Source organism: Misgurnus anguillicaudatus, chromosome 25 (assembly GCF_027580225.2).
Source record: "Misgurnus anguillicaudatus chromosome 25, ASM2758022v2, whole genome shotgun sequence".
Classification (NCBI taxonomy): domain Eukaryota; kingdom Metazoa; phylum Chordata; class Actinopteri; order Cypriniformes; family Cobitidae; genus Misgurnus; species Misgurnus anguillicaudatus.
Genome location: NC_073361.2, coordinates 25993912 through 26021610, shown reverse-complemented (window position 1 = coordinate 26021610; position 27699 = coordinate 25993912). Strand labels below are relative to the sequence as shown.

The 27699-nt window shown below is 37.5% G+C and overlaps 2 protein-coding genes across 4 annotated transcripts in view; one reads left to right on the top strand and one right to left on the bottom strand.

The window, feature by feature from the left end:
- LOC129426552 (guanine nucleotide exchange factor VAV3) overlaps positions 1 to 27699 on the top strand; it is a 96437-nt gene that overhangs the window by 63677 nt on the left and 5061 nt on the right. For 2 of the 3 annotated variants that reach the window (XM_073864239.1, XM_073864241.1), the window contains exons 18-27: positions 2063 to 2085; positions 2619 to 2652; positions 10932 to 11062; positions 13081 to 13146; positions 13581 to 13615; positions 15642 to 15758; positions 16137 to 16224; positions 16681 to 16783; positions 21803 to 21880; positions 22753 to 22904. In XM_073864239.1, coding sequence (XP_073720340.1) covers positions 2063 to 2085; positions 2619 to 2652; positions 10932 to 11062; positions 13081 to 13146; positions 13581 to 13615; positions 15642 to 15758; positions 16137 to 16224; positions 16681 to 16783; positions 21803 to 21880; positions 22753 to 22904 — 827 coding nt within the window. The remainder of the gene's footprint in view (positions 1 to 2062; positions 2086 to 2618; positions 2653 to 10931; positions 11063 to 13080; positions 13147 to 13580; positions 13616 to 15641; positions 15759 to 16136; positions 16225 to 16680; positions 16784 to 21802; positions 21881 to 22752; positions 22905 to 27699) is intronic. The other variant, XM_073864240.1, reaches the window with a different exon arrangement.
- Positions 3228 to 27699, bottom strand: part of ntng1a (netrin g1a) — a 193549-nt gene continuing 169077 nt past the window's right edge. The window contains exons 6-7 of the mRNA XM_073864243.1: positions 16900 to 17061; positions 3228 to 4017 (exon numbers count right to left, since the gene is read on the bottom strand). Coding sequence (XP_073720344.1) covers positions 3896 to 4017; positions 16900 to 17061 — 284 coding nt within the window. The 3' untranslated portion in view covers positions 3228 to 3895. The remainder of the gene's footprint in view (positions 4018 to 16899; positions 17062 to 27699) is intronic.

The window sequence follows — 27699 nt, the reverse complement described above, 5'->3', positions numbered from 1 at the left end:
ACTGAAAAGTTCTGCATTCAGAAATTGCATATTCATCACAAAAATGTCAAGCTCTGACCTGCTATCTCAGTTTCTGACTCAAAATGTACATAATTTTTTAATCAAATTAATTAAACTAAAAAAGTAACTTGCATTACTTTTTTTAGAAAGTAACTCAAATATTTTTGTGTACATTTAAAGGCGGAGTGCACAATGTTTGAAAAACGCTTTGGAAAAGGGAGTCGGGCCGATTACCAAAACACACTTGTAGCCAATCAGCAGTAAGGGCCGTGTCTACTAACCGACATCCTTGCCGGGGTTGCGTATGTGTGGGGCGGGTCTATCAAAAGAAGGTCCAGATTCTATTGGGGTAGAGGCGTGTTTGTTTAGGTGATTTCAAATATCAACATTGGCTTTTAAACATTGTGCACACCGCCTTTAAAAAGTAATGCGTCACTTTACTCATTACTTCAGAAAAGTAATGTAATTAAATCTTTCGCCGCCAGCATTTAAAAAAAAAGTTGCCAGCCAGCGTTTTTCATGAATTTCACAAAAGTTTAATGTCTTACAGAAAATGTTCTTCTTTAAATATATAAACATACAATATACCAAATGAAAGAACAGACCCTCTGCTTTAAAAAAAAATGTTTCATCCTACCTTCAGTAGTTCTTTTGTAATCAGCTTTTGAACATGAGTAGGTTTCTGCAAAAACACCACATTTTGAGCAAAAAGCAGAGATAATTCAATTTTTGTGACGGACTTTTCATAGAGATCTCATTCAGAGCGATCTTTAAAACAGACACGGACATGCAGCCGCTTGCCATAGGGCAATACTTCCGGGTTTAAAAAGTTGCGGAAGGGCGCCACCTGGTGGATAATAGCTGTGTTTCGGAAAGACAGAAATACTCGTCATTGGCAGGGAAGTGTTTTCTCTTGATTGACGAGATATCTCGTCAATGGCGGCGAAAGAGTTAAGTAGTGCACGTTACTTGTAATACGTTACCCCCAACACTGCCCGGAAGTATCCCCTTAGGGCAAACAATTCAAACTCCGTGTATTTTTTGAGGATCGCTCTGAATCTGATCTCTATCAAAAGTCCTTCACAAAAACGCAATTATCTTGGCTTTTTGCTCAAAACTTGGTATTTTTGAAGAAACCTACCCGTATTTGAGAGGTGATAACAAAAGAGAGAGAGAACAAATAAAGGTAGGATAAAATGTTTTTTTAAGCGATCTGTTCTTTCATTTGATATATTGTATGTTTATATATTTAAAGAAGATTTTTTTTTAAAGGCATTTTATGGATTTTTTTTAAATGCTGGTGGGGAAAGAGTTAATGGATACATACAGGATTTCTGAATGTCCTAAAGCAAGTATTAAGCGAATTTGAAGCGAAATTATTTAATGAACGTATAATACGTACCAAGAGCTTTCGGTTAATATCATTATATAATTTTAGTCCGTGGTGGCGTTTAGAGATTTTGCATCTGAGCTTCTCAATTCTTCTCCTCAAAAAATCAGTATAACAGTTAATGTGTAGTATTTTTCAATAAACATTTAAATGCAAGACCTTCAGATTTCCACAAACATAACCATTTATAGCAAAAACAGTGTTGTTTTATTTTCACTGGGAATTTACAAAAACTAAAATCGAATCTGGTATGAAAAGATCAATCATCGCACTGGGCGTGTTTTTGTCTAGCCCTGTTGTTTGTTTTGTTCAGAAGGTACCTGTCTATCTCTATGTGCACGCCTGCATATACGCCTGGATTGTTTATGCGTTAATAGCCTTCGAGCCGTACGCTAGTGCAACAGGACAAAGTTCACAGTGTACACTCCAAGTACAGGCTCGGCCTCTCCCCCGGGAGCCAATGAGGCCGACTCCGGGTGCATACTTCTGTTTAGTCCGGCCCCTCGAGTCAATTTAGCTCAGGCAGCTGTCAGGTACCTGCAGTGTAGCAAAACAAATCGTAAAAGTGTACAGCACAACGTGTTCCACACACTTTAATGACAGCTTCTGCACAGTGTGTTTGTCCAAATGTCAGATTCACTCTAACCATGCCTGTCTTCAACATCCTTGCAGATTCCAACTCTTTCGGACCACAGGTGAGGTTTCTGTTTAGATTTTATATATATATATATATATATTTTTTTTTAGGACTTTCCAGTGAGTCTGTAATGTTTGTTTTTCTCTGGAAGACTTTGTTTTCAAACCATTTAAAATACTTTGTTTTACAATGCACTTTAAGTTGCTGCAGAATTATTCATAAAGTTGCTCTTTTATGTAGTTGTTGGTCAAACGTTCTGAGATTATTCGTTTTTAGCTTTGTAGATAAGTATGCATAAAATATCCATTATGCATGTTATTCTTTCACTGCTTCAAACACAAAGGCATAGCCAAAACAAGCTTTAAAGGTACTGACATGCAGTTTGCTAAATTCTGGCTGTTTGAGTAAAATGCTGCATCTTTATGCATGCATGCATGCATGCATAAGAAAATGTATGCATTTTTGTATGCAAATATAAAATGTGCTTATGCACAAAGTTTACTTTATTTTCTTTACTCGGACCATTAATGCATTGCAGTGTTTGTGTTTAGTGTCAGTATGAATCATGTGATTTATTTACTTTCATTACAGATTGGGAAAACACCCAGAAGTGGAGGAGATGCAGGTAAGTGGCAAATCCACATACACACTAATATGACATTAGAAAATCATAATAGTTATAAAATACCTCTTATTGAAGTGGTGGTTTAATGATTTTACTGTACTCTACCTTTAAACCTGTACTACCACACAGTCATCCACAGTTCACTTGGGTTTCGTTAGTGGTCGTGCTTACGAAACCTGCTTGCACAGTCTTGTATATGAAGTACTTCTTTCAATTCGAGCCAAAATGCATGTTTCTGGCCAAGATAAGAGTTGTAGTGTTGATATTTGCTGGTAAGGCAAGCACCTGCACGTAACTAAAGCTTAGAGTCAGATCTGAATCTGATAAGAGCTGGAAAATACAGTATACAAAGACATTCAACCCCTGTAGCTTCATTGTTTATTTTTGCAAGCAGAGGTGGGTCCAAATCCTACTGTATATCTTACATAACCCTAAGGTGCAAAATACTTAACCCATTTTGTGTATGGTTGTGTTTTGTGTATGCATTTGAAGCACTTCATGGCATTATGGGGGCGGTGTGATCAAGTGTGAGCATTTCTGACCCGGAGTCTAAAACATTTGCATGGACGATTGAAGGTTCATGTCTTATGTTCAGAGTTTTCGTGTTTTAAAGCGCTTTTTATCTTTTATGTACCTCCTCACCTATTTGTGAACTAAATGTACCTCATGTTCTGGTGAACAGCATGGAGCATTTTAATCTGACTAAACCTTTGCTAAACTAACACTTTATAATGTTTGTACAGAAACAGTTTGCCACAGAAATCTTAAAATAAAGCCTCTTAGGAATAAGAGATATTTGAAATTTTTTGTATTGTTTTTACAATTGCTACAACAAGAAACAGTATTTTATTGTTTTTATTTAATCTCTGTTTAAGAACTGGTTGCCAATTTCTAAACCTAACAAAATACATTTACGTCACAGTGTACGACATTGTATATGTAATTATATATAAACAGGGTTGTTGATGGGTTGATCATTACCCAAAAGGTAATAAAGGAAAGCGGTTCAGTTATCAGAGTGATGTAACGTCTGCGTGCTGATGGAGCAATGCCATCCTCATCGTTCCTTTTAATAGCTTCATGAATATTTGAAATAAATGCACTGTTTTTTCGCCCCCATCACAACGCATTCAGTCAGGCTCACCTGAGTTCATTATGTCTCTATTAAGCTGGCCTGTCTTTGCAGAGCTCAGAGAAAGCCCCCTGATCCCACACAATATTGGGGTCGGTAGATTCATTAAAGTTATGGTGAGAGAAGGTCTCTGTGTAGTGTTTGCTGCCAAGGGACCGTCTCTGTTTGAATTAAAGTTGTTCCTTCCTGCCTGTTCTGTGCCAGTAGATTTGTCTTCATCAGAAACCGCCTTTCTGGAAAAGATAAACGTTCACATCTGTCAGCGAAAAGGTTTTATTAGTGGCACAGGTTTTTTACAGACGTGAAAGTGCTTCAAATTGTGCGGTTTATTGAAAAGAAGCTTGTAAAGATCTTGTTACTTTTACAAGCAAAATTTTACTTGATTTTCATCTAAGAAAAAAATCCAGGCTTATATTGTATCTTGGCTACAGAACACCCTAGCGACCTCCTAGAAGAACACCCTAGCTATAGCCTAGCAACCACTCAGAACACCCTAGCAATCCCAAAACACCCTAGCAAACCCATAACACCCTAGCGACCACCCAGGACACCCTAGCAATCCCCAAAACACCCTTGCAACCAACCAGAACCCCCTAGCAATTCCAAAACACCACAGCAATACACCCGCCACTGCCAAGAACATCATAGCAACACCCCTAGCAAACCCAAAACACCCTAGCAATACCCTAGCGACCACCCAGAACACCCTAGCAATTCCCTAGCAACCACCCAAAACACTCTAGCAAACCCAAAATACCCTAGCGACCACCCAGGACTCTCCAGCAATCCCCCAAACACTCTAGCAACCACCCAGAACACCCTTGCAATCCCAAAACACCCTAGCAAACCCAAAACACCCTAGCAACCACCCATGACACCTTAGCAATCCCCAATACACCCTAGCAAACCCAAAACACCCTAGCGACCACCCAGGACACCATAGCAATCCCCAAAACACCCAAGCAATACCCTAGCAACCACCCAGAACATCCTAGCAATCCTCAAAACACCCTAGCGACCACCCAGGACACCGTAGCAATCCCAAAAACACCCTAGCAATTCCCTAACAACCACCCAGAACACCGTAGCAATTCCAAAAACACCCTAGCAATTCCCTAGCAACCACCCAGAACACCCTAGCAATCCCCAAAACACCCAAGCAAACCCAAAACACCATAGCGACCACCCAGGACACCATAGGAATCCCAAAAACACTCTAGCAATTCCCTAGCAACCACCCAGAACACCCTAGCAATCCCAAAACACCCTAGCAATACTCTAGCAAACCTAAAACACCCTAGCGACCACCCAGAACACCCTAACAATTCCCAAAACACTCTAGCAAACCCAAAACACTCTAACGACCACCCAGGACACCCTAGAAATCCCCAAAACAACCTAGCAATACCCTAACACAGGGGTGTCAAACTCATTTTAGGCTGAGGGCCGGATGGTAAATAACGCCATGATGTGATGGCCGGATATTTTTTTTAAACTTTAGTGTGCTGATAATTGTGTTAATATTAACTAAACAAACCAATTAATTTGTTTGTTCAGCAAGAAAACTAGAGAAACACACAGCTCTGCGAAAACTACATTTCATAAGTCACACTCATACTGTACATATTATACACACAAATTTACATCTGTACAAAATCCACTGGCCTTAGGTTGAAAAGCCTTAATTTAACTTCTTTTGCATTATTCCTTAATGCCAAAATTATTTATAAACCATTCACTTTTCTTTGTAATGAGAACAGTCATTTAGAAAATGAAAATGCTAGATGGGGCAGTGGCCCAAACCAAAAAGGGCACTAAAGGGGTTGGTACTATTATTATGGTTTTAATAAAATATTATGATGTGTTATATTACTAGCATGTGATTATAATGGGAAATATAATAACAAGAATTAAAGTGTGACAATCTGCTAAATATTCAAAATGATTTACCTGCTGGCTTGATGGAGCTTTGAATCCATGTTTGCAATGTTGAACTGCCTTTAGCAGCCTCTCTTTCCCTTCTCTGTAGTTATTTTGTGAAGGCATTGGTGTTTTTTGTATTTGTTGTCTACAAAGTGTGCCAACAACAGCAAATTTAGTGTTTATATTAACTTAGATCTGATCGGGAACATCAAATCGACCAGACATGCATTGCAACGCTAACAAGAATGTGGCTATTTTGTTGTTATTTGCTTGCTAGCACTTGTTAGCACTTTTAAAACACTGACAGCAAATCATTACCGGAAGAAATACATAAACAAACTTCCAAATTACTAATTCTGTTGTTTAACAACTGATTTAATGTAATTAATCTACGTGTTAATGCAACGAACTTCGGAAACCGCCGTCCTCGCCCAGGCAGAGAGTGGACACAGAGATGCTGCGGAGCGGTCGGGAAAACACGAAGTGGACCAGCGGAATAAGTGGATCTTTAGCGGAGCAGTAACAATACAACAGCAAGATTTTTGGGCACCGTGTTAAGTCTATGTTCCGCGTTTTGCTGCTTTCCGCAAGTCTCTCATATTGAAAACGAACTAGACACCCGCCTGAAAGGGTTTTTAAAATATGTATTTCATATTTAATAAATCATCATGCGGGCCGGATTGGACACCTTTGTGGGCCGTATGCGGCCCGCGGGCCGTATGTTTGACACCCCTGCCCTAACAACTGCCAAGAACATCCCAGCAACACCCCTAGCAAACCCAAAACACCATAGCAATACCCTAGCAACCACCCAGAACACCCCAATAATATCCTAGCAACCACCAATCACATCCTAGCAAACCCAAAACACCTTAGCAATACCCTAGCAACTGCCAAGAACATCCTAGCAATATCCTAGCAACCACCAAGCACACCCTAGCAAAACCCTAGCAACTGCCCAGAACTCCCTTGCAATGTGTGTTTGAGCATGCATGCCCACTTTTTTCTTACAACATGAAACCGTTAAGGTTTAATTTCATGTGGAATTATGCTGAGCTTTTTGACATTGCAGAAACTACAGCCTGCTGTCCTGAGAGATGTCTGTTAACTATCAGCCCTCTCAGGATCCCTTTCATAGCCTGTTTCAGTAAAGAAAATCCTTGTAGTGCTTATTGGTGCTGACTCTTTGCCCTTGTGCACAAGGGTCTTTGGAATAGCGTGTGAGAAAGCAGCATCCCCACAGAGAGACGCATGCTCGCACTACCCTTTAAAGCATCTTCAAAGACAGCCAGCTGGGTTGGTCTGCCCGGGGTCTGGTTGATCCGCTGGACTGGAAGGCTTTAGCCACAGCTGGTTGCGTTAAGAGAGCCTGCACCCGTCTCTCATCATCAGAACAGCAGAATATATAGAGCTGCAGCAACCAGCTGAGACCTTCGCTATTGACCCTTCAGCAAACCAGCTTCGACACTAAACCCGTACACACAAACATGCTCATTCTCATAGTTCACTGGAGCGTCCAAACAACTGTCTGCCCACCCTGTAGCGAGAGACCTTTTAGGTCCAATTACACGTATGGAAAAATGCCTCTTAGTACTAATTAAAGAAAGAGTTTTAAAAATATACAGTCAAGCTCAAAATTATTCATACCCTTTGTAAATATGACCAAAGAAGGCTGTGAAAATAAATCTGCATCGTTAATGATTTTGATCTTTACTTTTAAAAATCTACAAAAATCCAGCCTTTCATTGGAGAAGAATGATTTTAAAATGGGGGAAAATCTCATTATTAGAGAAATATTTTTCTCTAATACACACTGCTCACAATTAATCATACCCTTTTATTCAATTCTTTTTGCAACCTCCTTTTCCCAAGAGAACAGCTCTGAGTCTTCACCTATAATGCCTGATGAGTTTGGAGAACACCTGACAAGAGTTTAGAGACCATTCTTTCATGCAGAATCTCTCCAGATCCTTTAGATTCCAGCTCCATGTTGGTGCTTCTTCTCTTCAGTTCATCGTACTCATTTTCATTAGGGTTCAGGTCAGAGGACTGGGATTGTCATGGCTAAAGCTTTATTTTGTGCTCAGTGACTCATTTTTGTGTTAGTTTTGATATTTGTTTTGGATCATTGCCCTGAAGGAAGATCTTTGGTTACAAAGGGGATGAATAATTTTGAGCTTGACTGTATGTTCCTATAGGAACCTTAAAGGGCACCTATTATGGCCTTTTTACAACATGTAAAGTCTAGGGTGTGCCCAGAATGTGTCTGTGAACCTATAGCTCAAAATACCCCACAGATAATTTATTATAGCATGTCCAAAATGCCCCTATTTGGGTGGGAGCACTGTAAGTGGGTGGGGCTTTATCAATGTGACCTCACATTGATAAGAGAATAAAAACGGCACGTCTAATGAAACTGCTTTGGTTTAATGGGGATTAAATCCACAATTGTAGGGTGGTTGTGTTCACACACTGCCAACACACACGTCTAAACAGCTTGTATAAGTGGATTTTGCATAGTAACATCTATTAAATCTTTTTGTTTGCGTAAAAGGTTCTTTAGACTAAATAAATGTATCTTTAAAGTCCCAACGAAATCAAACGGACAATTCTTATTTTTTTATGTAATATTGCAGTGTTTATTATAAACAATATTTTTGTGGGGGCCATTTTTTTTTATTCATGTGCCCTCATAAATTTCATTCAAAATCTGAAAATGGACTTTCGTCCTCTTGTGACGAACATTCTCTGATGATGTCAGTTAAACAGCTATGGCGGGAGCATCCGGTAACTTTGCCACCTCCAAGTCTCTGTCTGAATGAAACGCCTACTTTTCTATATCCAATCAAAGCACAGTGAGATACACAAGGCACGCACACTATTTTTCTCAAGTCGGTTGTGACTTCTGGTTCATAGGGACTTTAACTCTTTCCCCGCCATTGAGGAGTTATCTTGTTAATTAAGAGAAAACATTTGCATAAAGAAAAACGTGTTCCTGATGAGTTTTTATGTTAATCTGTAATACCACCATCCACTAGATGTCGAAACTTATCCAATTTATAAAAAACTGAAGCAAAAAAAGTATTTACTAATTTTAAACTCTGTGTATGTTTTGATAATCGTTCTGAAACAAAATTCCTTCACAAAAATGCAATTATTTCAGCTTTTTGCTAAATAAATTGTATTTTTTAAGAAAAATACCCATATTTAAGAGTTTATAAGCAGAGAAAAAATATAGATAGGATGAAAAGTATTTTTTTATTGTTTGTTCGAAAACAGAGGGTCTTTTCATTTATTTGATATATTTGCATGTACCGTATTTTCCGGACTATTAGCCGCACCGGAGTATAAGCCACATCATTCAAAAAAGCCTCATTAACTCTTTCACCGCCAGCATTTTTTAAAAAAGTTGCCAGCCAGCGCCAGCGTTTTTCATGATTTTCACCAAAGTTTAATGCCTTCCAGAAAATGTTCTTCTTTGAATATATAAACATACAATATACCAAATGAAAGAACAGACCCTCTGCTTTAAAAAAAAAAAAAGTTTCTTCCTACCTTCAGTGGTTCTTTTGTAATCAGCTTTTGAATATGGGTAGGTTTCTGCAAAAACACCACATTTTGAGCAAAAAGCAGAGATAATTCCATTTTTGTGAAGGACTTTTCATAGAGATCCCATTCAGAGCGATCTTTAAAACAGACACGGACCTGCAGCTGCTTGCTATAGGGCAATACTTCCGGGTTTAAAAAGTTGCGGACCTGGTGCCACCTGGTGGATAATAGCGGTATTGTGGAAAGACGGAAAATCTTGTCATTGGCGGGGAAGCGTTTTCTCTTAATTGACGAGATATCTCGTCAATGGCAGGGAAAGAGTTAAGACGAAATAACATGTATAAGTCACAGTGAACTATACGAAGCGTTTATTTAGAAAATTATTTCACAAAATCCAAGCTGAAGAACTGACATTTAATCTGGAAAGGCAAGTTATTTAACTAAACAATAACAGACAGAACAGCATGCTGAATAGATGTCTGTACGTTAAAGTAATATTATCAGTTATTTAACGATAAACCATAGCATTCAACTTTCCAGGTAAGATCTGTAGGCTAAATTACCCGAACAAGCCAACTAGCGTAAAGTTCACATACTCGTCATTCCGCATCAATAAATCAATTGAATTACATAAATAGAGAAGCAGCATATAGCGGACTCTCGCGGCTGTAGACGGTAATGATGTCTCTTGCCTCATAACTGTCAAAATTAATTCATACTGACTTTCAAGGCGCACCTGAATATAAGACGCAGCACCAGCCAAGTTATGAAAAAAACACGGCTTATAGTTCGAAAAATACGGTATATATATTTTTAGAAGAAAATTTTCCTAGAAAGCATTTTGTGAATTTTTTGTGAAAATCGCAAAGAATGCTGGCGGGCAACTTTTTAAAAAGAGGCTGGCCGGGAATGAGTTAAAGAACTTTTGACTGAATGATTCTTTGGGGAACCAAAAATGGTTCTTCTATGACATCACTGTGAAGAACCTTTATAGCACCCATATTTTTAAGGGTATATCCCCACAGCAGAGCTAATGATCAGATGGCTTTTTCCATACACATTCTTTGTTTTTGTGATACTTGTGTCAAAGAAAGCTAGAGACAGTGAACACAATAAGGGGTTTAGAGAAATAAAGTGGAAAACTTTTTGCCATTTAGTACAATGACAACGAAAACAATTTACAAGTGAGGAAAATACAATTATATAAGATTCGAACATCTCTAAAGCAAATGTAGGTTTTCTTTACCTATAGCATCACTGCTAAGATACCATGATACCGGGTGTTCTGGGTGGTTGCCAGATAGTTGCTACATATATGGTTGCTAAAGTGGGTCTAGTGTAGCTTTTGAAAAAAAAAACAAGACAAATCTTTCTTGAAGTATGAGCAAAAGCGATGCTTGCCTTAGCAAACACATCTTATACCTCCACACAAATATCTTCAAGACAAAACCCAAGCATGCTGTCATCTATGTGATGGATTAATGCGAATCTGCTTGCATACCATATGATTTACGATTACAGACGCACACAAACCTGTTCTTTATGTGACGAAGTGTCACAACACGGAGTAATGATACTCTGTCAAAGTTCAACATGCTCGCTCACGGTCAGTGGAGCGATAGGTACACACACACAAGCGCTTATGCATCATTTTTATACTCTGTTTTTCCTTCAGGTTTGCCCAAAATGTTGGTCATCCGGAATTATTATGGGGTGCCCCTCCCTCCGTGTGGCCCGCCACTCAACATCCAGGTTGGCGACGTCATCGAGCTGATCGAGGCTAACGTGCGCAGCTGCTGGTGGAAGGTGAGATCGTTTTACCCTCATCGTAGACCCGCAGCACTTCATATCATCCAACTAGCTGATAATTAAATAGATCTTGTGTTTGTGTTCAATGCATCTGTTTTGTTACGCTATGCAGAGCGTGACTGGCTGTGAAAGGCTAACTAATCCAACCTTTTGTAAACACAAGAAAGCTATTGATACGAGTTGGGTGAATAAGGTTGCGTGGCCATACAAAAACAATTCAGACGCAACGCCCAGGAGCCGACACGCGCTTGACAGCCGCTTTTATTTTTTATGCTGTTTGAAAAGAGGTGTTAGGTTATATTTGGTACCTTGACAAACCCACACAAAAGAAAAAGACAGATTTAGATTAATGATTGCTTTATGCATGTGGTAACATGTTTGGCACTGTCAGAAAGACTTACTGCATCACCAGTCCACCAAAATACATTTGTGAAAACACAGCTAAAGTATTTTTGCTCCAAATCGTAAATAGATTATGAGACTTTTACTTTCACAGATAAGGTCACAAATAATATGTAAATGCATGCACTCCGTTTAAATGACTGTCATTTATCTTGTATTTTAGGAGAAAGCATTGTAAAGTTCTAACACTTTAAATGAAACAACTGAGAACTCTGTTATGTTTCTTTACTTATGAAACAACAACCTTTGAGTAATAAAACGTTTCTCCGAGAGGGCACACAAAAGCCCAAGCAGTCCATCTTGACAACCGCTCCTCCGGCTCTGACAATTTACACGCTGTGCCAATAAGGAAACCAGCCAATGGTTGTCCAGAGAGGCAGAGAACTGGCAGAGCCCGGCACGCAGTGGCTTGTCTCAACGTCCCTCTCCATCCGAGACGTCCAGCTGTCCAGAAAGCTTCCTTATAGCTCTGTTTTAAAGCATTAATCTTCGTCGTTGGATCACCGTCCGCCGCAAGCTGTACCGAGCACCCTGAAGTTGTTTGATTTATCTAATTTGAACTCATGCAAAATTACACCGTCCGCGTCACCTGAGACCACCTAATATCCAGCGTCCCGCGGCAGCTCCGGACGGAGCATGGGACGGCCGGGGCTCGTGTAGCCGTGGTAACCCCGGAGACAATTATTGCCGCTCTGGTGCCTAGACAAACGCAATCACTCACTTTAATTTCATTTGGGCCTTTGGCTGCCATCTGTTTGATCTAACAGGGTTATGAGTTTAATCATTATTAGGCCCTTATCCTAGCATCAACCAATAGCGGCGCACCATCCAAGAGGGCTGATAAAATGTCAATACACTAAATGCATCGGGAGGAGGGGGGCTGCTTAAGGATCCATTTACAAATCAAATTTGTTCAAGGAAGAGGTAGATGAGACAGAAATGACGTTTCGGCATCTCTCAGAAAGTCGTCTTAGGAGGAGGCAAAGAAAGATGGGAGGGAATGTTGTTTTATGAGCTGTATTGATTTTTTCGTTTATTTACGGTATTGCTTTTAATTTAATTTAATTAAAATTTTTTGAATTTGGCAAAATATATTAAAACAATCAAAATATGACAGATATGCATGTCACAATGGTTTGCAATAACTGAATGATTTTAATACTTTGTTGCAGACCAGAGAGAGTGATGCTTTCTTTTCCCAGAAAGAACTTCTATCATATTTCAAATCGTATATCGCATTTAGTTTTTCTTCAGTATTGTGCACTTAGTTGGGGAATGCAGTTGTATGCATAGTATGCAAATAGAGACATAAACTCATTGAATTTTCTCTTGCATTGCTTCAGTAAAAACCCCAAACATGCATTTGGCATTGCTTTCACCAACAGACATCTGTCTAAACTGTTTAACATAAAAAAAGAAGAGCTGCTAGCATTATTATTATCTTTCCAACAAAACGTTTCTGCCGATACTCTATTATTCTCACAAGACTTTTTCAGCGCTGATGAACTCCTGCTGTAAATTTGCGCCGCGTCGTGTTAAGTACTAATTGTTAGTGAATTATTGAGAAGAGGTTGCCCAGCTGAAAGTAATGTAATTATCTGCCATGGTTTCAGGGTAAAGTCCTGGCAACGAAAGACATTGGCTTCTTTCCAAGCGACGCAGTGAAGCCTTGCCCATGTGTGAGTACAAGTTCCAGATTATATTGTGTTGCAAAAATTATTATTTGTGCAAACATAGGCATGGTTAGCCTTGCGGCAAGTGCTTTTTTGAATGTCAGATGCATTGTGGGTAATGTATCTGTTCTGTAATGCTCATTTGTTGTGTGAATAGCTTATCATCACATTGTCATTAAGTGCAAGATGATTGACAAACATAATTATGTACATCTGATACTGGGAAAAATATCTTCATGAGTGCATTTAGCAAATGACTTGTGGTTGTAAAAAGATATGTTAAGTGGGGCAGGTTCACCGCTAAATGAACCGTATTGTCCAAGACTTGAACAGCAAGTTAAATATACTGTATGAAAATCAGGTTGAAAAACAAAACCCTGTGTGTGTGTGTGCGCTCTAATTTCTTATTTATTCCCTACATCTCACCTCTGTTTTTATAGGTACCCAAACCTGTTGACTACTCTTCACAGCCTTGGTACGGTTTTTATCATCACTAGATTGTAAAAGAAAATTTCACTTACATTTTTATTTATACTCAACTTGGAATTATAAGTCGCTGTAACTTATAAAATAAAGTTGAAATAAGTTAAGCTAAGTTACACCAACTCATCACTAATACAAATTTTAAAAATGAAAGATAATTTAACAATGCAAAATATACATTTCTATTAAACATGTTGTGAGATTCACTAAACTGCAATAAATTCATACTTTATGGGGCGGTTTCCCAGACAGGGCTTATCCTAGTCCCAGACTAAAATGCATGTTTGAGATGCCTTATTTTATAAACAACTTGCACTGACGTATCGTAACATATATCAGTGACATTGTTTTGTCTCAAGATGCACACCAGTATTGTAAAAACTTTTTAAATGTCTTAATATTAGGGCTGTCAAAGGATTAATCGCGATCAATCGCATACAAAATAAAAGTTTGTTTTTGCATAATATATGTTTGTGCACTGTATGTAATTATTTTGTATATATAAATACACACACATGCATGTATTTAAGAAACATTTATATGTATATGTTAGTGCTGGGCAAAGATTAGTCGCGATTGGTCGCGTGCAGAATGGGAGTGATTTTTTTTGCATAATATATGTGCGTGTACTGTGTCTAATTATTGTGTATATTTAACCACACACACATTCATATATTCATTTCAGAATTGTTTTACTTGTATATAATTTTTAAAATTTATTTTTAATATAGAATATATAAAAATAGAAATAAATATATATATAAACATGTAAATGTTTCTTAAATACATACATGAATGTGTGTGTATTTATTTATACATAATAATTACACACAGCACATACTCATATATTATGCCAAAAATCACTTTTATTTTGTATGCGATTAATCTTTGCCCAGCACTAGTATATATATATATATATTTATATTTGAAGAGTTTGGTTGCAAAACGAGATAACCACCATTTTTTTAATTGTTCAGAAATCTCGTTTTTTTGGTTGTGCATTCCAATTAATTTCAATGCAACTGCAGTTGGTTTGTTTTGATTTAACCTTCATAACTTAAAAAATACAGCTAAGTAGCACCATAAAACAAAATAATAACATGATAACATAATAATAAACATGTTTTGACAAAAATGTAAAAAGTGGATTTATCTTGTTATGCAACGAAACTCTTCATTTTTTTATTTAGATTTTGATATATTTTATTTTATATATAAATTTAAAAATATATATACATGAATAACATGTTTCTTAAATGTATGTGTGTGTTTATATATAAATAATAATTACACACAATGCACACGCAAATATGTTATCCAAACACAAACTTTTATTTCATATGCGATTAATCGCGATTAATCTTTTGACAGCCCTACTTAATATAACTAAGGCCTAGTCCTGGATTAATCTAAACCCTGTCCAGGAAACCGCCCCTTTGTCTTATAAAATTTCATGTATCTCCAACAATGTTGTTTATAATGTTTATAGTTTTTTTTTTAAGTTTTTGTCATCACACATTTGCTGTATGTCCATCTTAAAGGGATAGTAATTCTGTCATTTACTCATTCTCATGTTGTTACAAATCCGCATCAATTTCTTTGTTCTGATAAACACAAAGGAAGATATTTTAAGAAATGTTTGTAACCAAACCGTTTGTGGACCAAATTTGCTTCCATAGTAGGGAAAAAGAATACTATGGAGGTGGATGGGGTCCACGAACGGTTTGGTTGCAAACATCATCAGTCGTGTTCATCAGAACAAATACGTTTATAAAGGTTTGTAATACCATGAGAGTGAGTAAAGGATGACAGAATTAAAATTTTTGGGTGAACTATCCCTTTAACAAACACCCTGCGATCACCTGTCAGCACTCAGATATTGACATTGATTTCTTGTGACTTTTTGTGGGTATTAAAGGTGACCTGTATTACCACAGGCACAGGTCAACACCTTTGCATTATTAGCCCATTAACCTTGTTTCTTGCCCTTCACCTCTGACATCCGACCTTTCTTTCAGGTTTGCCGGTCCAATGGAAAGACTGCAGGCGGAGGCCGCGCTGCTCAACAGGAGAAGCAGCACGTACCTGGTCCGTCACAGAAGCAGAGAGTTAAACGAATACGCCATCAGCATCAAGTAAGTCGTACAAGTTAAAACACAAAGCCTTGAAATTCAAATCCATTTAGATTTGTTCTTTTAAGCTCCCATCTGAATAGTGCATCATTCCTGTGCACGCAAAACCAATTCCCCAAGACGGTAAATGATTCGGCATTTTTCAGAAAAGTCCCCCTTGATTTCAGACAGTCCTGCGTACTTTTTGTCTAAAAAATGTGAGGTCTGAACTTTCAATCCAAGGACTAATGGAGACGCCCCACCCCTCGCTATCGACCCCTTTTCCTGCTTGAAAAGCTCTTTGCCCCATGCATTACTATGGCAGTTTCCCACCGGGGATAGGTTGCATCGATCGCAGTGATCACCAGAAAATTACTCTCATCATTTATTCATGGCCCACAGGTACAACAACGACGTGAAACACATCAAGATCTTAGCGAAGGAGGGATGCTTTCACATTACCGAAAACAGAAAGTTCAGAAGCATTTTAGTGAGTGTTAATGTTTTCTTCTAATGAATATATTAATCTATTATTATATTATATTATATTATATATTAATTATGACCCAAGCATTGGTTGAAACAACCTAGCATTTGTATTTAAAGCATTAAAAAATATAAAATGTAAAGAGAAAGATAAATGTTTGCATTATACCAGTTTATTACATTTAAAATCGTTTTTGTGTGTCACCTATTATTATTATTTGACTGTTTACAATATTAAACTTAATGCCTCGCTTCTGTAGAAAAATCAAATGTCTTTTGTCAGCCTTTCTCAAAATGCTTTTAGATTCGATTTCACAAATGCCACTTAAATAACATCATTGAATTTTGAAAGCTGGAGTCCTATTGAATCAGTTCTCATTTTTTCTTTAATGCTGCAGATATTTCAAGTGACATCACGTCGAGCATGTCTGATCTTAATTCGCTTGTTTATTTAATGCAGGAGCTGATCGAGTATTACAAACATCATTCTCTGCGGGAGGGATTCAGGACACTTGATACCACGCTCCAATTCGCCTACCGAGAGCCGGAAAACGGAGCAAATAGTACGTACAGCATACAGACGCTACTATAACAAAACAATCTCTTCTGCTCGATAACACAAAGCCTCTAATGGTTTGTTATCTAAACAATGATTTACAATGGTTTTAATTAAACATACCTGTAGACATGGTTGTGATGTGGCTACGGTCGGTAGGGTGGTTGCTATGGCAGCACTGTTTCTTCTTAGAAAGTGTTTTGAGTTGTCTGATGCTCTGTTTGAGACCTCTGAGCCATTCGTCTGTTCGAGAGTTCACACGTGTTCCCGGGTGTCGCATTTCTCCTGTGTCATAACAAGAAGACGTGTTGTTCACGCTGCTATTTAAAAACATACAGTAAGGCCTAAAACAAACTCATGCGCTATTGGCTATGCTATCTTGATTTCACGCGCGGTTGCGTTCGGAATTGTCGAGTACGCAAGTGTCAACTGCTGATGGGGGCGCTGTTGTTTTTAAAACTACTGACTAGGTTAAAGGGGACATTTCACAAGACTTTTTTAAGATGTAAAATAAATATTTGGTGTCCCCAGAGTACACAAGTGAAGTTTTAGCTCAAAATACCATGTAGATCATTTATAGATATGTTAAAGTCGCCTATTTGTAGGTGTGAGCAAAAATGTGCCATTTTGGGTGTATCCTTTTAAATGCAAATGAGCTGATAAAATATAAACACTGATCGCCATAATGGTGGTTTGTTGAAATTGAAACTCCATTGTGCTGTCAGTCATTTTCTCTCTCTCCACTATGGCAGTGCCGGGGTTGGATAGTGCAGATTAAGGGGCGGTATTATCCCCTTCTGACATCACAAGGGAAGCCAAATTTCAATGACCTATTTTTTCACATGCTTGCAGAGAATGGTTTACTTTGGTTTAGTGGGTTCTTCTTTATCACATTTTCTAGGTTGATAAAAGCAACGGGGACCCAACTATAGCATTTAAACATAGAAAAAGTCAGATTTTTATGATATGTCCCCTTTAAGGAACAGCTCGAAAGGGAATCTTGCTAAAGTTGTTGACTAGATTAAAGTGATTTTTTGCTAGCTACTTGAATAATGATGAATTTGGTTTTATAGCAAACACACTGAGGTTTTTGTTACAGTCACAGTAACGTATAGAAACATGTTATGTTGGCCGCGCTCCAGTTTTATGAATTCTGTGTAATTTAACATCTGAAAAATAAGACTACACTGAAAAACTTATTTTCAAGAAAAAAAATTCTCAGTATTTTTGTCTTGTTTTCAGTAAAAATAAAAATTCTTAAATTAAGATGCTTTTTCTTTATGAGCAAAACGACCCAAGAAAATAAGTCTAGCTTTTAGACTAAAAACATCAAATTTAAGTGATTTTGTGCATAAAACAAGCAAAAAATATTGAATTTTTCTTGAATTTAGTGTTTAAGAAAAATTTTCAAGATTTTTTGCTTACCCCATTGGCAGATTTTTTTGCTTGTTTTATGCACAAAATGGCTTAAATTTGATATTTTTTGTCTAAAAACTAGACTTATTTTCTATATTTAACATCTGAAAAATAAGGCTACACTACAAAAAATGATTTTCAAGAAAAAAATTCGTAGTATTTTTGTCTTGTTTTCAGTAAAAATATCTAAAAATTCTTAAATTACGATGATTTTTCTTGATGAGCAAAACGACCCAAGAAAATAAGTCTAGTTTTAAGACCAAAAATATCAAATTTAAGTGATTATGTGCATAAAACAAGCAAAAAATCTTGAATTGTTCTTGAATTTAGTTTTTAAGAAAAATTTTCAAGATTTTTTGCTTACCCCATTGGCAGATTTGTTTTGCTTGTTTTATGCACAAAATCACTTAAATTTGATATTTTTTGTCTAAAAACTAGCCTTATTTTCTTAATTTAACATCTGAAAAATAAGGCTACACTACAAAAAATGATTTTCAAGAAAAAATTTGTAGTAATTTTGTCTTGTTTTCAGTAAAAATATCTAAAAATTCTTAAATTAAGATGCTTTTTCTTGATGAGCAAAACGACCCAAGAAAATAAGTCTAGTTTCTAGACAAAAAATATCAAATTTTGTGCATAAAACAAGCAAAAAAAATCTTGAATTTTTTTAAATTTAGTTTTTAAGAAAAATTTTCAAGATTTTTTGCTTACCCTATTGGCAAATTTTTGTTTGCTTGTTTTATGCACAAAATCACTTAAATTTGACATTTTTGGTCTTAAAACTAGACTTATTTTCTTGAGTCATTTTGGTCATCACAAAAAGCATCTTAATTTAAGAATTTTTTGATATTTTTACTGAAAACAAGACAGAAATACAGAAATACTTTTTTTTCTTGAAAATCATTTTTTGCAGTGTACTAACCAACAGCACTACATTGTATTAAAATTCTAAGTTTGAGATGTTTTATGTCATGAAAAATGTTTATGTTTATGTCTGGGGCACACACCAGAAAGTTTAAGTACTACTGGGTAACGGCAGCATGCATAAGTATGTACAACAGGATCAGCATTTGTGTATCTGACTAGAAATCTGTTTCTGACTTTGTTGTGCAGGTAGAGGAAAGGGTTAAAAACCCTAAATTCTTAAACCGTGAAGTACTCGAGCTGTGCTTAGAGCCCGATCGAAAAATTTATGACAGATCGCAGTCAGCGCTCGGATGAGATTTTATTGTAACTCCATATGTCACTATGAAGAATCCGGGATGGAGGGGCGGTGTCGTGCTCCGCGAGGGTCGAGAAGCGTTGACAGATTGCATGCCTGTTTTCTTCCCTTGTCGAGACGTCACTCAAATAGTTCACTGTTTAGACAAACAGGAAAGACGAAAGTGATTCAACAACTCCCAAGAATGGATCTCCCAGCATGCATTGCATCTGTTTTTCTCCTCACTCATCCCCGAGGTCCATTTCAATGCATCGCAGCTTCTTTCCCTTTTGATTTCCTTTTTGTTCCTGTCTCCTTCTGTTATGTGCCAATAAATGCAAATCGCATGCAGTTGTTTTCGGCACGGCTGCCAGAGGCGGGCAAGTCTTTCATAAAAAACTTTGAATGAGACCTTGTCATTTTATGATAATGCCATTTAGCAATTTATACAATTAGACAAGGAGTTATTAAAATAGGACAAGTGCATGTCGCGTGCCATATTCAGCAATGTTATTGACCTCATCATCAGTATGCAAATAAGATTGTTGTTCACCTAATTGATAGTATTGATCTCATAAATACACAGTCATTGTTCTTGACCTCCATATAGGTAAAGAGGTAGTCAAAGCTTAAATAAACTGTATTGCATTTACATTTATGCATTGCGAGGACCCCCTGGTTTAAAGCCATGACCTTTCACACTCCTAATGTACCACTAAACTATAAAGGAGTATTATTAGACACCAAAATTATCATAGTTTCTGTTCACATTCAAGTGCAGGATAAATGATGGTTGCCATATCCTCCATATCTATATTTATATCGTTCCTGTCTGTTCCGCAGCTTTCCCCACAAATGTGAATTGAGCCACGCGGTTCGGATGACAAATCTATAACCCTGGATATTTACATTACGGCTAACAGCACTGTGCTTAAGACTGGAGGTTTAAAGCCGTCAGACAGTTTGCAGTATAGTGGGTGGAAGGTGGTTCGGCTTTACCGAACGTTTCTGGAGTGACGTGGGTGGAATTTAAAAAATGTGCTTGGTGCCGGTGGCTCGGACATCACAGGTTGGATAGTGGTCAGAGACGAGGCCTTTTGGAGACACAGCATGTGCTCATGAATAAATTCATGGGATCGGTTTGCCTCGGCTTTAAAACTTTGAACAGATGTTTAAGAAAGACACAGCGAGAGATGTCGCTTCTGAACCCAGTCAGAGTTAAACTGCTTGCCAGAGATAAAAAGTTAGAGAGATATTAAATCATTTAAGAGGATGTTGCTAGGACATTTATTCATTGGGCAAATCCAAAAGCGACGTACGATGCATTCAAGCTATACTTTTTCCGGAATCGAACCCATGACCTTTGCGATGCTAATGCAATGCTCCACCAACTGAGCTACAGAAAGTCAAAAATATTTTTTGTAGGGATGCTTCGATCAATCAGCCAATAATGCTTGCTATGCTTCTCAATAAATTGTGGTGAAACTGCTACATCCAAAAGCCAGAGGGCGCTCTCGTGCAGAAACTCAATATGCACTGTAGACGAAGAACCATACATGCGTAGCTATGACACGCAGCTCCAGAAAATGGCTTAAGGATATATTTATATTGCTGTTCTTCAAACCTTTTCAGGTATTTTTTATGATAATAAAGAATATGTATAATGATTAAGTTTGACGAGTGTTTTCAAATGCATGTTATAAACGATTCAAACTAACAGCGATTTTAGATCGATAAGGACTTAAAGCCGTAGTACATGAAATAGCTGTGAATAAGATTTAGAATAGTGATCGGTCACGTATTTTTAGTAGATATCGGCATTGATCCGAGCACCCCTAATTTTTTGTATAGCCGGACTATATCGGGTCTATAGTTAACCTACACAGTGTAATGACGTCTATTACTTGGTGGGCTGTTTCATATACAGTATTGTGAGAGACCTGCTTATACACCCTTAATCGGGTTGTTCGGTATTCATCTAAGTGTTGTTAGTCGTATTGCTTCATCTTCCTTCCATTAAAAAACAGGCGAGGAAACATATTGTGTAGCTGACACGCTAGGGGTCTGTGACGCTCTGGGCCGAGCCGGTCAGATGGAGCATCAGATGGCAGGGGGAGGCGAACAGACGCTTGAGGAGTTTTACTAGTAAACACAAACCCACCAATGGTTCTCCGTGGAACAACACATGAATAGATAGATTCCAACATTGGCACCCATCCACCGGTATTCCCATCCGACCCCTTAAAACGAGCGCTGACGTAGGAAACGGGCTACAGTAGGAATTGTTCATGTGCTTGGCTTGCAAATGCTTCAATTAAATGCTTTGTCTATGCTTCTCTTCTCTCTACCCCTACCTCACCCAACCACGCCCACCTGCCCCGCCCATGCCTCTGCCTCCGCCCACCTCAGCTCCGTTGCTCTGCGGCCTGTCTTTTCTAACTACCGGCTACAGCTTTGTCCCTCCCTCCGCAGCTCCATTTTGGTCAGGTACAGCTACATCTTTTCTTCTCCATCCGTGCAGTTTTGTTGAAGGATCCGGCATCCTTTTGAATTTTACCCATTTTCGTTTGGTTTGTGTCTTTTTTTTGCTTTTATGTGCGTCACGCCGCAGCCGCATGCACCATATGTCCTTTGTCAGCCGTATAACATTGACTGACATCCAGCATGACTCATCGTATCTAATTTCAGCTTATTAGATCTGTTATTACAGGCTTTTTTGTCAAGGAGTCGGACTAACTTTCTGACGTCTTCCCACAAACTTCTCACTTTGAGAAGCGAAACTGGCAGCCGGTTCTCTGTCTGTACAAGTCTGCTTTTTTTAAACAGCTGAGGAGGAGCAGTCCTGGCATTGACGCAGATCTCATCGGCACGCGTCTGGCGGTAGGCCGAGCTTCTTGGCTGCCGTTTGCTTGCCGTTCGCAGCCTCTGTAGTCCGATAAAACAAAGGCTCATTTGATTTCACCGTCACACTTTTCCCTACCCGCCACACTTAGAGGAATCTCAAAACGGGTCCGACGTTGTTTTGAGCGCTACGCTAGTCAGTTAGCAAGCCTTTTTTTTCTCAGAGAAAATGTAATTAACCCTGCGGATTAGGCTGTTGACACATCTCGAGTCGTAATCAAAACAGCCACTTGAGCTTTGATTGGACCCGACCCAGATTCCCAAAAATCATTTATTTGGAGTGCATGTGCAAACACATGAAGCACCGTAGTGATTACAAGAGACTCTTCTGCCTGACTCAGAGGATTGACGCTACATCCATCTCTCTCTATGTTTGTGTTTACTTGGTCTGATATTCATCTTATATCAGTCATCTTGTATGTTTTGGTGCTAAATGTCTTTTCTTTTCGTCTCCACAGTGTTCACTCCTAAGGTGATGGGTGTTGCGATAGCTCGATATGACTTCAGCTCCAGGGACACGCGGGAACTGTCACTGCAGGAGGGAGATGTGGTTAAGATCTACAGTAAAACTGGAGCCAATGGCTGGTGGAGAGGAGAAGTCAATGGGCGGGTAAGTGTGTTTAGATTTGAATACTAGCTTACTGCATACTACACTATATACTCTACGGTTCTTTGTGAATAGATTAAAATGTGAACCTGGACCACAAAATCAGTCATAAGTCACACAGGTATATTTGTATAGTCAATAATACATTGTATGGGGCAAAAAATGTTAATGCCAAAAATAATTGGATTTTAAGTAAAGATCATGTTCCATGAAGATATTTTGTAAATGTCTAAAAAATGTTTTTGTCATTAGTAATGTGTTGATAATGACTTCATTTGGATAACTTTAAAGGCGATTTTTCTCAATATTTAAATGTTTTCCCAATTTTTACAAATAGTTAAATATTAAATAGTTAACTATACAAATAATATCTTGGCCAAATATATATATATATATTTTTAAAAAATCTATATAATTTTCTCACCCCCATCTCATCCAACATGTTTTCTCTTTGTTCAGTCGAGAAGAAATTACGTTTTTTGAGAAAAACATTTCAGGATTTTTCTTAATTTAATAGACTTTATTGGACCCCAACAGTTTACAGTTAAAATGCAGTTTAAAATTGCAGTTTCAACGCCGCTTCAAAGAGCTTTAAACGATCCCAACCGAGGCATAAGGGTCTTATCTACCAAGCGATTGCCATTTTTGGCAAGAAAAATAAAAAATATGTACTTTTAAATTACAACTTCTCGTCTTGCACTGTCCTTGAGACGCGCCAGCGCGACCTCACGTAATGTGTCATGGTGTCAAAAGGTCATGCGTCACATATGTGAAACGCACATTTGCGGACCATTTAAACAATAAACTGACACAAAGACATTAATTGGTATCATTCCACATACAATAACGTTGGAACGGTCCTTGTAAACACTGGGGCGGTAGTTTCGCATACGCCATGATTGGCCTTTCGGCGTCATGGTGCGTTATGTGAGGTCGCGCTGGTGCGTCACACAGATAGTGCAAGACAAGTTGTTGTTTAAAAGTACATATTTATTATTTTTCTTGCCAAAAATGACAATCGTTTCATTAGATAAGACCCTCATGCCTCGTTTGGGATCGTTTGGAGCCATTTGGGGCTGCGTTGAAACTGCAATTTTGTTAACTGTTGGGGTCCAAAAAGTCTATTGAATTGAGAAAAACCTGGTATGTTTTCCTCAAAAAAAAACCTTTCATTTCTTCTCGACTGAACAAAGAAAGACATCAACATTTTAGAAATGTTTAACATTTTAGTAAATTATTAAGATTTTATTTTAAGAAAGTGGAGTAATTATTTATGACTTATGACCCTTTTTGGTCCAGGGTCACATATAACATGATGCACACAGCGTTATTCTTACCCAGCTATTACCAAACAAATTATTAACAAATTAGTATTTGCAGAATTAGTCAAATATGACAAAACCTCATTTTAAGGACTTTCTTAAAGAAAAAGGGGCTTAGAAAGAAAGGAAAACTATGCTAATGGTTGACCTGTATTGTATTAATATAAATATTAAAGTAAATATACAATACTGCTAAAAGTTTTGAAACCTTTCTAATTTATAATTTTCAAAACTTAATGTGACCATGAACCACAAAACCAATCATAACAGTCATAAAAAATGAGATTCATACAGCTTTCCATTGATGTATGGTTTGTTAGGATAAGAAAATAATAAAAAATAAAAAATGGCTTACATACGACTATTTGAAAATCTGAAATCTGAGGGTGCCAAAAATCTAAATATTAAGAAAATCACCTTTTAATGTTTTCCAAATGGAGTTGCAACAAATATTACTAATTATAAATTATATATATATATATATATTAGGGCTGTGAAAATAACGCATTAATTCGATTAATTAATCTGAGAAAAAAATAACGCGTTAAAAAAAATAACGCAGATTAATCTATTCCGTATTGAACCTGGATACATTCTAGCCACCATTTGACTGTAAAATAAAGGAGGTAGACGAGAACGCGCTGGCGGTGACTGGATCATTGACTGGAACATTTACTTATAAAAAAACGACCTGATGGAAGTGATGATAAAAATAAAGTATGCAACGTCTGCAGCAAAGAATTTGCATATCATAGAGTTCGTCCACTCTAAAGTACCACATCATACAAAGCACATGGATTAAAGTTCTCCGTCGTTACACGGATTTCCGTCAATTGCAAAATTATTAAATTAACTTTTCATAAATACGACGTGTATTCAGCTTTTTAAGTGGGATGTGATCAAAGCCTGGAGTGGAGCAAAATCACGTTCCTCTCTCCACTGTAAGCTTTCTGTAATCACTACGCACCGGATCCACTAACTTTATTTCAGCTAGCATGGACATACTTATGCAGGAAGGCTCCGAAGTTTTGGAGATCAATAAAGGTGTAAAAGACCAATGGAGATTGACTTGGCTTAGCGGAATGCTGAAGATTGGGATCAGAAAACCAAATATAGCACAGTATAGGTGTCCTGTATTTTGCAACGATTTCTCTCGTATGTGATTACTCGCGTCCCGTTTTTGACTGCTACGTTGATCTAACCAGTGGCTGATAAAACGGGTTTGTTAAACTAGTGAGTACACTTTATGTGGCGCCACAAGAACCAAGAAGCAGATGACATCCAAATCCCGTGAGAGCAGTTCGAGAATCATAACAGTAAAAAAAAAATGCTGTAATAATAAAAGAGTTTTTGAGCTTCAATGTCACTAATGCTGATTATTCACTGATTTATTTAAAAAGAAATATTTAATACTTTCACAGCAAAAATTATGTAGGCGATTAATTTAGATTAATTAATCACAGAGTATGTAATTAATTAGATTAAAAATTTTAATCGATTCACAGCCCTAATATATATATATGTGTGTGTATATATATATATATATATATCGTCGCTGTCCGATGAAACTCATGTATGTTCATTTTGCCGATTTTGAGATTTTTCGACAGATTGAATGTCCAGGTTCATTTCCATATACAGTATGCGTCACATACCTAAATAGCCAATGAAAACTTGTGAAATCATGTCATCTGATTTTCACGTACCCGTTTGGTGTCAAAGCTGTCAATCACGCCGCATATCTTCCGCCTGTGAAGCATCTCGCCGGTCTCGTAAAGTTTCATCGAAGCTCAGCACTGGATATAGCCGAATAAACATGACAATGACTTTCCTTCGAGGTAAACGTTTCCCCCGGACGCCAGACTAACATCTACTGTATGAGTTACTTAATTACGGTAGGACTGTGCAAACAAAGTATCTGTCTAGCATTGGTGTTATACGCTGGGGATTTCCCCACCACTTTGTGAAAGCATTTGGTTAAAATGTTCTGAAAAATCAAGCGATGCTTAACCCTACAGTCACATTAGCTACAAAAGTGAACGACACCGAGCGACACGCACCCGCTTGATGGGCGTTCCTTGGCTAGTTTCTAAAAGCGGTATCAAAAGTCACTTTAGAGGTATTGTTAAGTTACAAGAAAGGTGTTTTTGGATTTAAAAGTATTTATTTCTCGATAAAAGTAACAAAATATTTGAGATAAAATGCCAAATTTATCAGATATATACATAAATGCGCATTTTCCGCCATCTTGAATTATTTTCTCAGACTCGACCACAGACCTACGTCACGTTGCTCCTTCACTCCGATTTGCAGTCGCTTTGTCGCATCGCTCAGTATTTGCATAAAATAGACTGCTTGCCTATTTTGGCCCCGCCTTGCTCGCGCACCGGCGAGCTCGTCGCTTGTCGCTGGCAAACGGCCACTTCCATTGAAAATTAATGGTAGCCTGTCGCTCTGTCTCTGTCGCTTGTAGCTAATGTGACTGGGGGGTAAGACTGGTTTTGTGGTCCAGGGTCACATATGTTGCGTTGTATGCTGATGGTGTGTTTTCTTGTACATATGTAATGAAATTCATTGTAATCATTTATTAAACGCGCTGCTGTTTTCTACGTTGTGGTGCTTTGGCATTGTTCGGTTGAGCTGGTGTTGCAGGGACTTTGTCAGTGTATTGATTCATTGTCCCTTCATAGCTTGCAAGAGACATTTAATACACTTATAATTAATACTAAATAAAGTAAGCGTATTTAACTAAGACGTAGGCTGTTTAATAAACTGAGCGTATTCATCTGTCAATACGAAACGCCACTTGGCCATTCTAATTAATGATCGGAAGAACGCGTATCGATCACAGTTACTGTAAAATATGCACGCATGTCCATTTAAACTCAATTTTGGTCAAATGTGGATTATATCATGACACTGGCAAGAATATGGTTACATGTAAATATGCCGTACCAAGTATGACAACGCTACATTCAACTGCTTTTGATATACGGTGTTTTTTTCACTTCCTGAAAAGTTACCGTTTTGGACATACGTGAGTTTCATTGGGCAGCGACGATATATATATATATATATTTATTTATTTATTTATTTATATTAGTAAGTGTAGGAAATGTACAAAATATCAATTCATTGGGCAGCGACGATATATATATATATATATATATATATATATATATATATATATATATATATATATATATATATATATATATATATATATATATATATATATATATATATATATATATTTATTTATTTATTTATTTATATTAGTAAGTGTAGGAAATGTACAAAATATCAACATGAAACATGATCTTTACATAATATTCTGATGATTTTGGCAAAAAAAATTATCATTTTGACCCATACAATATATTGTTTGCTATTGCTAGAAATATACCTGTGTGACGTATGACTAGTTTTGTCGTCAGGGCCACAAATGGTATAGTATATGTTATCCTGTCTGTGAA